The sequence below is a fragment of the Rousettus aegyptiacus genome, unplaced genomic scaffold, assembly GCF_014176215.1.
Source record: "Rousettus aegyptiacus isolate mRouAeg1 unplaced genomic scaffold, mRouAeg1.p scaffold_m13_p_1, whole genome shotgun sequence".
NCBI classification, from domain to species: domain Eukaryota; kingdom Metazoa; phylum Chordata; class Mammalia; order Chiroptera; family Pteropodidae; genus Rousettus; species Rousettus aegyptiacus.
The window spans coordinates 58,355,806-58,370,493 of NW_023416284.1; the positions used below are offsets into that span (position 1 = coordinate 58,355,806).

Genomic DNA, 14,688 nt, shown 5'->3' on the forward strand with positions numbered 1-14,688 from the left:
TGGAGAGGATATGTAAACATCTTTAGTAAAATATAACTAAATTTACTCTTATTTTGAAGCAGCCTTTTGAAGTACCCTTTAGGGACTGTTTCCTTAAGATAGAGACTATTACAAGTGATAGATCCTAATTATTACTAAGCCATAAAGCTTAATCATTTCTGTTTAATGTGTGAATCAAAAGCATTTGCTTTTAATCATGGAAAGACAATCATGAGGAAAAAAACATGAAATATATTTAATGCAGCATCTACTTACCAACATGAAATTCCCGTCTACTGAACTTCATACTACATAATATTCACCCCAAAGGGTTAACTGTATATCACTTTTTTCTCTCTAGAACTTTTTGATGACTTTGCAAACCAGTCAACAAATCAGCACAAAGGCATCAGAGTCACGCTGACATGCTGTGACAGAATCACAGGATTGCATGGGATTGGTTCCATTCTGAAAATGCCTGAACCCCGAACAGTAGAGGAAAATGGAATCAAATGTCAGAGCTGGCACAGTCTGAGAGAGACTTGAAAGTCAGACTCCACCACCAATCTACGGGGAAAGTTTCCTGCTGTGGCATGAAATAAAGGTAACATAGAAAATGACAGCAAGATTTCAAAGAACAACCCTTGCTTTCCTTTTCCTTGGCCTCTTTGGGGTCCTGGAGGCGACAATATCTTGCAGAAATGAAGAAGGCAAAGCTGTGGATTGGTAGGTAAATGAAATGTAAAGATTGGTCCATGCAAATAGAAAGCCAGAGTATCAGAGGTAAACTTGTTTACTGTGAAGTTCCAAAGGAAACTTCCACCTTAACTCCTTAAAATGAAGGAAATTAAAGTGTGTAAGTGGGCCACATATCCAGATGGGCTAAGCTTCTGCGTGAGGGAGCTTCCCCGTGAAAAAGAGCTGAGCAGCCCCTGTAGGCATGATGCACTGCTCTCAGCGGGACAAGACCAGTGACCGCAGATGTGGGGTAGAACTGATAACTTCTCTCAGTTGGCAATTTTCTTTCATTACATTGGGTCTTTCCTAACAGAACTCTTCCAATATTTTTTGAGAGACTGACAAAGGAGAAAAGGCAGATTACTGTTTTTCTGATACTGGAGCTTACGCTTCTCCATAGGAATATGAGAAAGAAGGGTGATCATACACAGGATTGTTTGGTAAACCTCATTTATTAGGCAGCTCTTGAAGTACAGGGTGGTCACTGGCCTCTTGCACAGTGTTAAAGAGACTAAACAGAACATTGCATCATAGCCATAGATTCTCCTAAAGCTTTGATCACTTTTTCACTCTTTAATTAGGATATTTTGATTTGCCATTATGGTCGGCATCAAGCTTTGCTTAAACTAGAGAACACAGGCATACTCACTCAACCTCTCAGTGAAGTTACTGAGCTCATATCAGGCCCTGTGCTGAGTTTTAAAAATATAAATATGAACAGAACATAGTTTTACCCCTTAAGATGCTCATAGTTATGCAGTAAGGGCATAGATGGGGCATTGGGGAGCATAGAGCCCAAAAAGTTTCTCTGAGAAAATTTTGAGCTAATTTTTAAAAATGAATATGTGTTAGTTAGAAAACCAACAGAGATGCAAAGGCATCTCAGGCCAGTGAAGGAGCAATGAGGAGATCCAGAGGCAAGAAGTGATGGGGAGAGTCTGAAGCAGTTCATTATTGCTGGCTCCTCAGGAGAATGTGAGGAAATGGCAGGAGGTGAGCTTAGAGAGATAGATGATGGTCAGGTCATGAGGGCTTTCTGAAAAGAACTACTGAAGGACATTAGGCAGGGATATATTGTGGTCAGATTTGCATTTTGGAAAGCGCTTTGGCATTACTGTGAAGGCTGGCTAGCTGGGGACCAGTCTACAGTCACAGAAACCAATAGGACTTTTGCAGCATTACAGGTGAGAAGAGATGTGAACCCAAGTTAGAGAAATGGTAGTGGAAACACAGAGGAAGGAACACTCTGAGAAGACTTGGTAATGGACGGGCTGAGGATTGTAGGAGCGAGGGAGAAGTTAAGAAAGACTTTCAGGTTGTTGGCTTCTGCGACCGTAGGATGTGTTCTCTAACAGCAGGGAGTGAGGAAATTTGGAACAAAATATCATAAAGTTGGTTGCAAAAATACGAAGTTGAAGGTCTTTGGCCTGAGCATAGAGATCTCAATTAGAAATCGATTTGAGAATCTTCAGTGTATAACTGGAAATAATCACCCAGGAAAAATATTTAAAAGCATTAATTCTCAACTAGTATGCCACAGCACACTGATAGTTCACATACCCTTCACTGGTGAGTCACCAAATAGTGATAAGTTTAAAAAATGTATTTTTGCCACCACTGAATGGACATGTTACCTAGCAATATCCATCAGAGGATGGTCAGCTGAGCAGACAGTGAGACACAGTCTCAAACTCCTACAATTTTTTGTGAGACTTAAAGGGCAGAGTAACGTCACATCAGCACCAAAGAATAATTTCTTGCTTCCTGTCACATGTAGGGACCTTGCCCTTACATGAGAAAGCATGGGAAGGGCAGGAAAGAGTTTACTTAAATAGAAGCATTAGATTAAAGAGAACCAAGTAAAGAGTGAGAAGCTTTTATTGGCAGTTGAGACACTGCTGTGGTAATAGTGAATGCATTATAATGTTTGCTTCACTGTGAATGTTTTGAGGGTTAATTGTGGAGTTTGTGCTATTAGAAAGTACTTGGCTAGACAAGTACTCTCACACAGAAGCTTACCCTATCTGAATTTTGCCCTCAGGGAACTTTCGGCAATGTTTGGAGACATTTTTGATTGGCACAATTAGGAAGTACTACTAACATTTAATAAGTGGAGGCCCTGGATGTTACAATGCACAGGACAGTCTCCCACAACAACAACAAAAAAATGATCTGCCACAAAATGTGAATAGGGTACCTGGAGAAACCCCCAGCTACATGATCCAAAAATGCCTGAGTGCTATATGGGCCCACCACCTCTCCTCCCTGTGTGATACCCAAAGGAGATATACAAACAGGAGATAATAGTAAAGGATAGCAAAATGTCTACATAATTAGTTGGCCTTGGCCCTGAATCTTCAAAGTAGAGCATTCTGATAAACTGAGCTGAAGAATGTGGCTTAGGCCAGAGGCTCAAGGAATCTTCCACCTACCTGGAAGCCCCATCCCAAATCTCAGACCCAGCCAGCTACTTGCAAAGATGAACATGCCAAGCACTTAGGGCAGAAGAGATAATTGTATTGAAAACCTCTCCAGTCCAGGCCTTGGCTTTGGCCTTCTCCCCTCTTTAGCTATATGGACTGTGGAAACAACAGAATGAGGCACTCTCGATGCACATAGACTTCCACTACAGGGACCCCACACACCAGGCCAGTTAATGTCTTACAATAAATCCAATTGGATTTGCATTTCCTTATCTAAAAATGAACAATAATAAGGGTGGGGGAAAAACAGTTAAAGAGCTTGACCTCATCTCTTTCATTAGATGTAGAGGCCTTTTGTGAAACTTAAGTGAAATGATATATTTAAGTGCTTAACACTGTGACTGCCACCAGGGAAGCAGTCAATAAATGTTAGTAATTCATAATTATCTCTTTTGCTAGGTTTGCCTTTTATAAGTTACCTAAAAGGCAAGACAAGGAAAGTAGAAAGACTGGGTTAGAGTATCTATACCTAGACTCTACAACCAGAAGCTGGAGGAGGAGTAAGCAATTAATGAATACCACCAAGAGTGTTTTGGGAAGGACCTTACAACAGCTGTATGAAGTATATACCTCCAAGGTATGTTATAGTTAATTATTCATTGAATCATATAACATGCGTAAAATAGAATCCAAAGCTTCCAAAAGATTTTAACTGCTCACTTACTCAACCCTTCAATCCTAACAAAGTGAAGTAAGCTAGCTCAGGATCTGAACCAATCTGAGCGAGACCCTGGGAAACATGTCATCAGACTCTATAGCAAAACAAATTTATTGGCACATTTGGCACTGTGTCCAACAGTATCACTGGGGGAGATATGAACTAATTACATATTGAAGTGTGCAGGCACCAAATTCTCCTAATTTGCTCAGTACTTGCTATCTTATCCCTCTAATGAAAATATTTACAATGAAATACAGATCTGTGATCCATATGCCATGAGTCATGGGTTGTTTATGCCATGGCGGTGATGTGTGGTGGTGACATAAGTAAAGGGTCTCACTCAGTCTTCCTTTTAATTAATCTTTCTCAAAATGGTAGGTTGAGAGCAAGGACTCTAGTCTAAGACCCTAGAACTATCTTGCCTGAATAGAGATTAAACCTGCTCTCTGGACTCCATCAGGCAGTGAGCTAACCAGCTAGAGACATAGGTAAGTAGGCCTGCTGGCTCAATGTGGGCAGTCCCCCCATGTTCCAGGCACCATCTGCTGTTCAGTGACAAGATATGCTTTCCTACCAGGGGTAACAAGTAAAATTGAGCAATGATTAATATCTAATTACGCTCATTTCCTAACAACTTATAGAAAAGTAAATAAGTAAAATGACTTAGCACTTACAATATGCTAGGTCTTTACATATGCCAACTAATTAAATCCCAACAATAGTGTGTTAAACTTGTGTATCGGAGTATTTATTCTGAATGTCCAGGGAGCTGTCACTGTGTATGCTGATATTCACTTTATGCATTTACCATTAACACCAGCCTTCAGAGCCAAGTTACAAAGTCAAAACATACTTGTATGCTGTTTGATTACCTGTAACATGTCAAGCATTGTTCTAAGTGCTTTTGAAAATTATTTAATCTCAACAACAACTCTGTTTTGAATTAATAGATTGTTATGTAAAATCAAAACTGCCTGCAGCTGCTTCTGCTTTCCAAAGTTGGGGGTGAAGCCCCCCAGCAGAGGCCAGCAGTGAGTAAATAAACAGTTATATTGTTCCCCTTCTCCATCTCAGTGACTGGGGAGTGGGTGGGGAAGGGGACGTGGGGGGCAACATTGTGAAGTTTCTGTCAATTATCTTACTCAGGGCAGATGGTTCTTAGTTTTGCGGAATATAATATGATAATAATGATCTTTGGAGGCTCAAAAGTAGCCCTGGAGCCTATGAGGGTAAGAGAGCTAAACCGCTCTGCAATATAAAAAAGAGGTAGATGGGAGGTAGGAATTAAAGAGTATAATAAACATAGAGGGAAATTAGGGGCAGGTCAGCATGATAATGTAAAACTGTTCAGTGTTCAGAACTTCCGTAAAACCCGTTAACGCACAATGCCTTGAATGATGGATTCTATGAAGAAAATGACATTAAAGGACTGATTTCCATACTTGATTGGTATGGACCCAAAAGGAGAACGACAATAGTGAGTGATATCCAGGTGAGACTGGGTGCTTTTTGGAAACTAGAACAATGTGTCAGAGTGACCTTTAGAACATAAATCCCCGCCTCCTGACCTGGGACTGAACTTCTAACAGAGTAAAATGCAAGATCAAACCAACAGGTTTTAAATCTCAAATGTCAAGGTGACCTAGGCCAATAACTGTGTTACCTTTTAAATGGTTTTTCTTCTTTTGCCTTTGTAACTAAGAACCTTCCAAACGCCTTCATAATAACACTTATCAAACTATGCTGCAATTGTTTGTACATGCCTATATATACTCTCTGCCGGTCTGGGAGCAGAAACCGTATATACCCCTCTTATTCAACAACCAGTCATCAAAAGAATACCTACCATATGTGTTAAAGGAATAAAGCCGTGCAAAGGCGCACACTTACATCTGTCCATTCTTAAATCCATGATCTTTCTTCCTACATCAGGGAGCCTCTCTCCCCACTAGGGCTACCACCCATATAACCTTAGCTGGCTGTTCCACACCTGGTTGGAATAATGAACTTCATCTATTTTAAGAAAGAGTTCCTCATTGACTCTTTCCAGAGCCCCTCCACATTGCACTCCAAAGGCACACAACGACCTCATTGCCACATTTGCTTCAGGCTTATAGAATAACTAACTGTCAGAGTTCTCCAGAGGAGGATATGAATGCTAATGGTAGCTATGGTCAATTAGGGAAAATGAGGGTAAGAAAACAGCTTAATTTCCTGGATATTCCTAAACACAGTAGTCAAGAATGTTAGACAGATTTGTTTTACATTTTTCACAGATGTTTTTAGATTACATCAAATAATTAAGCAACTATAATAGACTCATTTATTAACTTTTTTTCTGAGAGAAAAGCAAGGACCTTTTTTAAGGACATGAGTTGCCCTTTCCTGTTTTTAATTATGTTATTGTCATTGAGATTTTTTAATATTGACATTATTAGTTTCAATAAAAGTCCTTGCATCATGACAAAAATGAAATGAAACTGGCACAAAACAAATATAAGCACTTTCTAAAACATGACAAAGAGATACTATCAAAATAATAGCTTCATTTTGACTCAGAGATTTGGCCAACTGTTTGGAGAATTGACTAGTATTTTGTCGTATGAGAGGAAGTTCAGTATCACGCATTCAATTTCACCACTTTTTCTAAGCAGGGAAAATACCAAGTTAGAAAAGCGAAGTGGCACAAAAAGAGATTGAAGAAAAATCCTCCCTTTTCAGGGAGCTAGGAGAAACAGAGACTGAAGAATCTGATTAAACACAAAGCTATGACCAAGCTGTGAAGCACAAAGTAGGCAGAGGAAATCAGATCCTGACAACCAGTTCTGCATTGTGCCTATAATATCAATGGAAAAAAACCCAGATGTAATCCTTGGCTGGTTGTTCCTTCTTCATTTCCTGAACAAATATTTAAGTATTTCTTTATTATACACTAGCTGCCAAATCAGAAACATGGGTTCAAAGCAACAAAAAGAAATAGTAATATTGCCCACATCAGCAGGGCTTCTGTCACACAAGACAGATCCATGCATGGTTGAGAATGGACTTCCTGTCCTTTGTCTTGCATGTCACAGAATTCACACTGATGGAGAAGTTGCCTCTTAGGGAAATGAATGACTTTTCATGTATATGAATGAAAGCTCTGTATTGCAGATTAGGTAGCTGGTAGAAATATTGTGAGCATTTGTGAGTGAAAGATTTACACCTTTATAACACCAATATGTTCCTGCAGAATAACAACACTGCTTACCTAATATACAATGACGGAGTCCCTAAATCCGTGAATTACAGCAGAAAGTATGGACACACCAAAGGTATGACAAAAGCTTTTAATGTTTCTTTCCTACTGGAAATCAACCTTTTCTTAAATATTCCCTCTTGAATGTTCTTATATTCTACACTAAAAAGATACCTTTTCTTTTTAATGATTTATTTTGAGTTATTGAAACCACAAGTTATAAGTATATAATTTGACTTAGCAATCTGCTTTTCACAAATCTTACTTTCTTAACACATCTTGTAACAGAAATCCATGTACTGACTACTGGAAATAGCAGCTACACACACACACACACACACACATTTTAGTCAGGTTTATCAAGGTATAATTTACACAGAATAAAATTTGCTCTTTGTACTGTAATAAACATTGAAATAAACATTGTTTATTTCAATAAACATTATTTATTTCAATGTTTGTAATACACATTTTTGAAAATTTATTTTCAAAGAATTTTTACATTATAAAAATTTTGTTACTTTTTTTACATATTATTATTACATAACATAGAAATTTTTATTATAGCAATTCTTGGTATTTTTCTACTTATAAACTATGTATGCATGCATATGAATTTTAGAAAAATTAAAAATTCAATAAACAAAAATAAATCTGTACTCTTAAAACCCATTAAATGATCGCATTTAATCCTTTCTACTTTTTCTATAATACATATTTTAAAATATTTTTATAAAATCATCATTATGACTTTTTCAACTTGGTATGGTATGAATAACTTTTTATGGCAACAAGTATTCAGAAGGTTTCAAACCCGAATGTCTTCAGGAACAGGCAAGTGATGTCAGCAAGCAAAGTGGGCTAAACCAGCAGATAATTGGAAAAGAGGAGAGCACATACTTAGTCTAAAGGAACAGTTACTACTCAGTGTGCCTTATAGGAATGCACTTTTTCAGAGGACGTTGAAAATTAGTACTTGTGGGAAATCTCCCCCATTTTTAAATGTTGGCAATGAATTCAATGTTTTAAAAATACTTCGCAAGCATAATATGTATTTGCAGGCTAGATTTGTCCTGTGTGCTACCAGTTTGCAACCTCTGATAAAGAATAAAATTTGTAATGGTGGTTAAAAGTTGTGAACATTGACAGCTTTTGATTTAGCCAAGTTTACCTCCTGATGGTCCTATTCGCATGGAACCCAAAAATTTTTATAATATGTCACAGTCCCCAACTTCTTCTTCAACAATCTCTCGCCACAATTTTATCCTGCTAGTTGTTACATGGGTTTGAAAAAAAGACTGGAAAGGAAGTTGGGCCCGATGTCAAGTGGGGGAGTTCTCTTTGCCAATAGGTACCCTGACATCCTGTGGCATTTATACCAGGAGGTTAAGATTACAGCCAAACAGTACACTCATCTGGGCAGAAGAGAGCCCCTGAAAGTCATCCAGCTCAGATAGGCAACAGAACTTTGAACATTTTCTACCCACACACAGGATTGCTTCTATATGCCCTGAGAGAGCAATAGGGTACCTTCTTAAAGTGTGTTTTTGAAAAAGAAATAACTAGCAGGCTTTTAGTGTCCACTTAACCATAAGGCAAACATGAATGTTTTATGTTTGCATAGTCATATGCAAACAGAAAAGTCTAGGTAGTATACCAAAACTACTCTGATGTATTTATAAACAGAAATAGTTATAGATGCCTGCTGGGCAGGGCTCTTTTTGTCAGGTCACAAAATGATGAAAATCTTTGTTTTTTCCTCTTCTGGCTTTCATGTTATTTTTTTCCTCTAGACATTTTTACTAAACACAATTAACTGGGCTGGTTTAGCATGGCTTCTCTTTTTTCTCTTTGCCTCTTTTTTCCGGACTTGGGGAATTGGGTGACTCTTCTGCAAACAACTGAGCATCCGTTTCTTACAACAAATTACTGCAAGTACATTTCTTCATTTGGTATTTTCTCTTTCAACTTTTTTTTTTTTTTTTTTTTTACTGGCTTTTGAAACTAGCTTAGCTGTTTAGCAGTGAAGAAGTATCTGAAGCTTGCCAGATGACTGTATAGTTTAACAAGGTCAAATTCCAACTTAACAAATTTGTATTCTGCAAAACAAATTTTCCTTATGGTTTCAATGAAATTTCTCTGAACTCATCACAGGGTGGCTGCCCTGGATCCTCTTTGGTAGTAGGTTATTATCTGCAATGGGACAATGTAATGTGTGCCTGAATTGGTTTTGAAATCTTTGAAAAACTAAGCATAATTCTTGTGATTATCAGCCTAATAAAATATTAGCCTGAAGTAGAAATGAACTTAAATGTTGTAACTTTGAATCCTATTTTTAAAAGGAATTTTGTTTTTCCAATTTACATATATTAACTCTCTTTGGTAGGGATACTGCTGTGGAACAAAGTCCAGGGGTTCTGGCTGATTCATTCTATTCCCCAGTTTCCTCCAGTTCCTGAAGAAGGCTATGATTATCCACCCACAGGGAGACGAAATGGACAAACTGGCATCTGCGTAACTTTCAAGTACAACCAGTATGAAGCAATAGGTAACTTTAAAGCGTGTTTAAGGAAGATAGCAATGTTTGAGAAAGGATTTGGGATATATTAATAAATTTGTCATGATATATTTCTCTATTGATTGACACTCTAATACTTACAATCTAATATTGACTTTGCCATGATTAGAACTTGAGCAGGCTCACATTCTGGATCTTGGTATCCTGGTCCTTCAAAAAATTCTAAGAAGTTGATTGGGGTAGTAGTTTAAAATGTCTGCAGGAGCCAAGCAGGTAACAGAAATGGGTAAAATGAGTGGATGTTGCATAGCGGTCAGGACAGTGATGAACTGGAATGTTGACTCTTCCTTAGTTTCCCTCAAAAACATCAGCACAATCATATTGTAGCTCTGCGGGAATACAGACCTAATGGTTAGTAACCAGAAATCTAGGGTGTGTGTGTGTGTGTGTGTGTGTGTGAGAGAGAGAGAGAGAGAGAGAGAGAGAGAGAGAGAGAGAGAGAGAGAGAGAGAGAGAGAGAGACAGGGAAATCTTCTGCTTCTTAAACATGGTCTCAATTTTATTTTTTTGAAAATTGTGTAAATCTCATGTTGCCTGTAGGCTGCCAGCCTGACCTTTCTGAGCCCCCAAATGATCTTTCTTTAAGATCTCAAGCTCAAATGACCAAAATACTTGCCTTTGGAAAGAATAAGAAACACTGTTTACCATCATTTTTTACTTAGATGGTTACTAAACATTGGCAAAGAGTGACCTGCCTCTAGACATAAGATGTTTAGAAGTGTTTTTCATACAATTTTCATCTTATGGCAAGGATTTTTGAACCAACTCAAGCCCCATGCTGACTAATGTAGTTCATGTAATGATAGACAGCTGACTAGCATAGAGATTAGGTGTGCATGTTGATGAGTTGGTCATTCTTGGAGGTAAATGATTGGTACATGAGAGTGCTCTACTTTTGTATATGTACATATAAGAGAAAAAAATATATAGTCTCCAAGGCCAGACTACCTGGGTTTGTAGATACAAGCTTTACAACTTTCGGCATGACATGAATTCTCTGTTAATTCACCTATAAAATGAAGATAATGATAAAAGAACTTACCTAATAATAAAGTCACTACAAGAATTAACTAGTAAATCTATGTAAAACTCGTAGAACCATACCTAGAAAGTAGGAAATGTCAACAAGGGTCAATTGTTTTAACTAAAAGTTATTTGCAGGCTGTTGGCTTTAAAAAGGGAATAGTTTTATTTTGTTTTTGAATTCACAAAATGTCTATAATATCAAAAAGGTTTCCACTTACATTTTAATTCTCAATTTTTCTTTATTGTTTCTTGTTTCAGATTCTCAAGTCTTGGTCTGCAACCCAAAGATTTATAGCTGTTCCATCCCGTCTACCTTTCTCCAGGAGCTCGTTCACATGCCCAAGCTCTGTGCCAGCTCCAACTTATCAGAGATCCCTGGCCGGCACCTCGTCACACTTCAGTCAGCCCAGGGACAAAACTTTCTCCATTTTGCAAAATCCAATTCTTTTCTTGATGGTATGAAAGACCATCATCAAACAATATACTATATAACTCTGTTGTTGGACTGTTTTTGGATTGTGTAGAAAAAATATTCTGACTTTTCAGGGGAGAAAAGTAGAAAAGAAGGGAGGAAAAAGAACATTTTCAGACACCAATATCATCATAGTAATAATAATAACTTTTATTTGCATGTTACTTTAGCATTTATAAAATATTCTGTCATTCACTATCTCAATTATGTTATTATTATTGTACTTGTGACATTGGCATATCAGGAGTGAATGATGATTTCCATTCTTGAATATATTTTCAGAGACTTATCTAAGTATAAATACTAATCCCATTATCTTTCTCCTTATAAACTGTAGACATTTTTGCAGCCTGGATGGCTCAACGATTGAAGACGCACTTGCTAGCAGAAACCTGGCAGCGTAAGAGACAAGAGCTTCCTTCAAACTGCTCCCTTCCTTACCATGTCTACAATATCAAAGCAATTAAAATATCTGGACATTCCTATTTCAGTTCTTATCAGGATCATGCCAAATGGTGTATTTCACAAAAAGGCACTAAAAATCGCTGGACATGTATGGGAGACCTAAATCGGAGCCCATACCAAGCTTTCAGAAGTGGAGGATTCATTTGTACCCAGAATCAGCGTATTTACCAAGCGTTTCAGGAATTAGTTTTGTATTATGAGAACTGTAGCTAAACTTGGTGAAAAGACATAGTACTATCATTTTGAACATTGACAATGGGGCTTCTTCTGGTAGATCTTTCTTTATATGTTAAAAGCCTGTAAATATACTTTCAGTCCACATATCATTGAGTAAAATGCTTTTCTCCCATGTTTACCATTTTAACTTCCAATTAGTGGCAATGGATCTACTTTGCATTTATATTCCCTAAACATAAACTATTATATATAACTAAAATAGAATGTAAGGAATAAAAAGAAAAATATTTGCTCCAGATTAGTTTACTTGATTGTTCGTGGATTGACTGGCCATCTCAAAGATTAAATTTCATCTCCTTCACGAAAACTTCCCTAACTTTTCTCTCTTACCCACTTTTGAAGGAAAAAAAAATCTCTCTCTTTGTACTTCATACTATTTAGTCATATTCCTCTTAAATTTCTTTCTCACTGGTTTGTAGTTAAGTAATGCCATTCTTATAGCTGCTACTACTACAGTATGTATGAACTTAGGCCATTCATTTGAACTCTCTGAGCCTTGCTTTTCTTATCCATGAAATGGAGATAATATCTGGGTATGTTTGCACACCTAGCACAGAATCTGACACAGAGTTGATGCTTAAAAAAAAAATAGCGGATTTTGAATCTGAATGCCCCCACCCAGTAAGAAAAGACAAAAGAAAGTTTAGAAATGAGTAATATATTTCAAAAAAAAAATTTTAAGTCAAATCAGAAGAAATAAAACAACATCTAAGTGGAACCTATCAATTTATCGGAAATAAAAAAATATAACATAACGAAACCAGAATCAAATCTAATAATCTTAATTCCCATATGTTTTATTTTCTGGAATTCTTATCACAAAACATAGCTATTACATAAGTAAATAATAATAAATTTGTATTAAGCACTAATTGCTTAATAAAGATATGATTCCCCATTTCAAGAAGCTTACAATTTAGCAAAAGTAATTACAATAATTAGAACTAGTAGTTATTGAGTGTTTACTATGTAGTAAACATTCAACCTATATTTTATTTAATCCTCACAACAGTATTATGAGTTAGGAACTGTTATTATCCATGTTTTACTAACAAGGAAACTGAGGCCTACAGAGTTTCAGACAGTTGCCCAGTATCACAGAGGTTTATCTGACCTCTAAGGCTATGTTCTTAACTTCTATTCAAAGAGACAATAAAAGAAAATGATGTAATATAGGATAATATATATCTTGATATCTCAATACCAACTAATACTCATAGGACCCAACGGCACTGGTTTAATGACAAGCAGAGAAAGAGCTAAGTTTATCTTCCTGTCAGAAGCAAGCACAAGCGATGGGTATATTGAATGCTAACTTCCATGCAGAGGCTTGAAAAATATGTTTTGGCTTCTCAAAGAACATATGAGCATAAATAATTCCAATATAAAATAGAATTAAAAGAGAGAAATTAAAAAGTATAAGAGCCTTACTTTAAAGTTGAAAAGATTCAAAACTTGATCCAAGAGTGTAGAGAAATAAATGAACAGGTAAAAGAGAAAGTAAAAGTGAAAGAATTCATTCTATTGGAATAAAAATTTACAATAGTTATGAGCCACCTCTCTCAAAAGGCAAATCCATACCTTCTAGAAAAGTGCTTTCACCCCAAGCTTGACAGAACAGCCTAAAAGAGAAAAGAATCAAGGCCAGAACTGATAGAATAAAGAGTATAGAAATGTGACAGAGAAGAAAAAGAAGATGCTGGCCCAGTGAAGGTGCACATTACGGATGTAGTTCCTGCTGAAGGGGGTGATTGGAAGTGGCTAGGGCCCACTTTGAGAAAGGAAATAATGCTGGAAAAAAGTGAACAGTTCTAATAGTTCAAGGATACCAAATACTGACCCGGGAGGGGTGTTGGAAGTTCCCTGTGAGGTGGCCATGATGAACCAAAGAGAGCTAGTACTGCTGTCTTGTTCAAGCATACGCCCAGGAGCACTCAGCAGTATTGATCCCTATAGAACGACGGGGATATATCTTTAGGGAAATCACATCATTGGAAAGAAACTGAAACATTTGAGAATATAACAGCTGTTTTTGTTGATTTTCTTTGGGTGAAAGGCAAGGATAGGGGAGAAATCATTGAATGAAATTTAAGTTCTCAACCTTGGTTTTAAATAAGTATTGGAATGGAAGACATCTAAGATGGGGGTGGTATCTTACAAAGGTGTGTTTGACTGGAAACTACTTAAAGTAATTATGGAGAAAAGAAAGTAAAAACAGATAAACATAAAGAATGGATGGTAGTTCTAATATGAAAATTCCAAATCACATCTGATGTGCCCTCGCACCCTTCTTACAAATGCTATTTTAATCTGTTGGTATAAAATGCCCCTTTCCTCTCCAGCTCTAGATAACTGGGCCAAGAATAGACTTGTGACACCAAAGAAAATAAGCCACAGGCCAAGCCAAGGCAATCTTATTTGGGAAACAGTTTAAAGCAGGGGTACCAAGACTGAATTTTGAGGTTGGGGGCCAGAAATGCTCATTGGAGATAACATCAACATTTTCTGCTTTGTGCATGGCGAAGCAGAAAATGCTGGGCTGCTGAAACTAAAGAATGGTACAAATGTACCACAAAATCAAGGAGCACTGAGAAAGTGATATCAATTCCTAACAGTTCTAATGTCATTGAGTTCCTGTGGAGCCCGGCTATTCTGCTTGGTCACATATTCTATGACATACGTCTATTAAATGCCCCATTTATAGCTTAAGTTAGTTAAGCAAACGATTTATGTCTAAATCATGTAGAAACAAGAACAGTGTGGGTGTGATGCAAATCATTTTAACAGAAATAATAATTGAGGAATAGGTCA

The 14,688-nt window shown here is 37.1% G+C and overlaps 1 protein-coding gene across 1 annotated transcript; it reads left to right on the forward strand.

Annotated features, from left to right (window-relative positions):
- The first annotated feature begins 208 nt into the window (after positions 1-208).
- DNASE2B (deoxyribonuclease 2 beta) lies at positions 209-11,993 on the forward strand. The gene is given in 9 exon segments (XM_036235640.1): positions 209-705; positions 3,600-3,777; positions 5,912-5,941; positions 5,943-5,975; positions 5,977-6,054; positions 7,094-7,175; positions 9,486-9,647; positions 10,962-11,159; positions 11,513-11,993. Coding segments are annotated over 9 exon segments (1,212 nt in total). The 5' UTR covers positions 209-595; the 3' UTR covers positions 11,854-11,993.
- Positions 11,994-14,688: the final 2,695 nt, after the last annotated feature.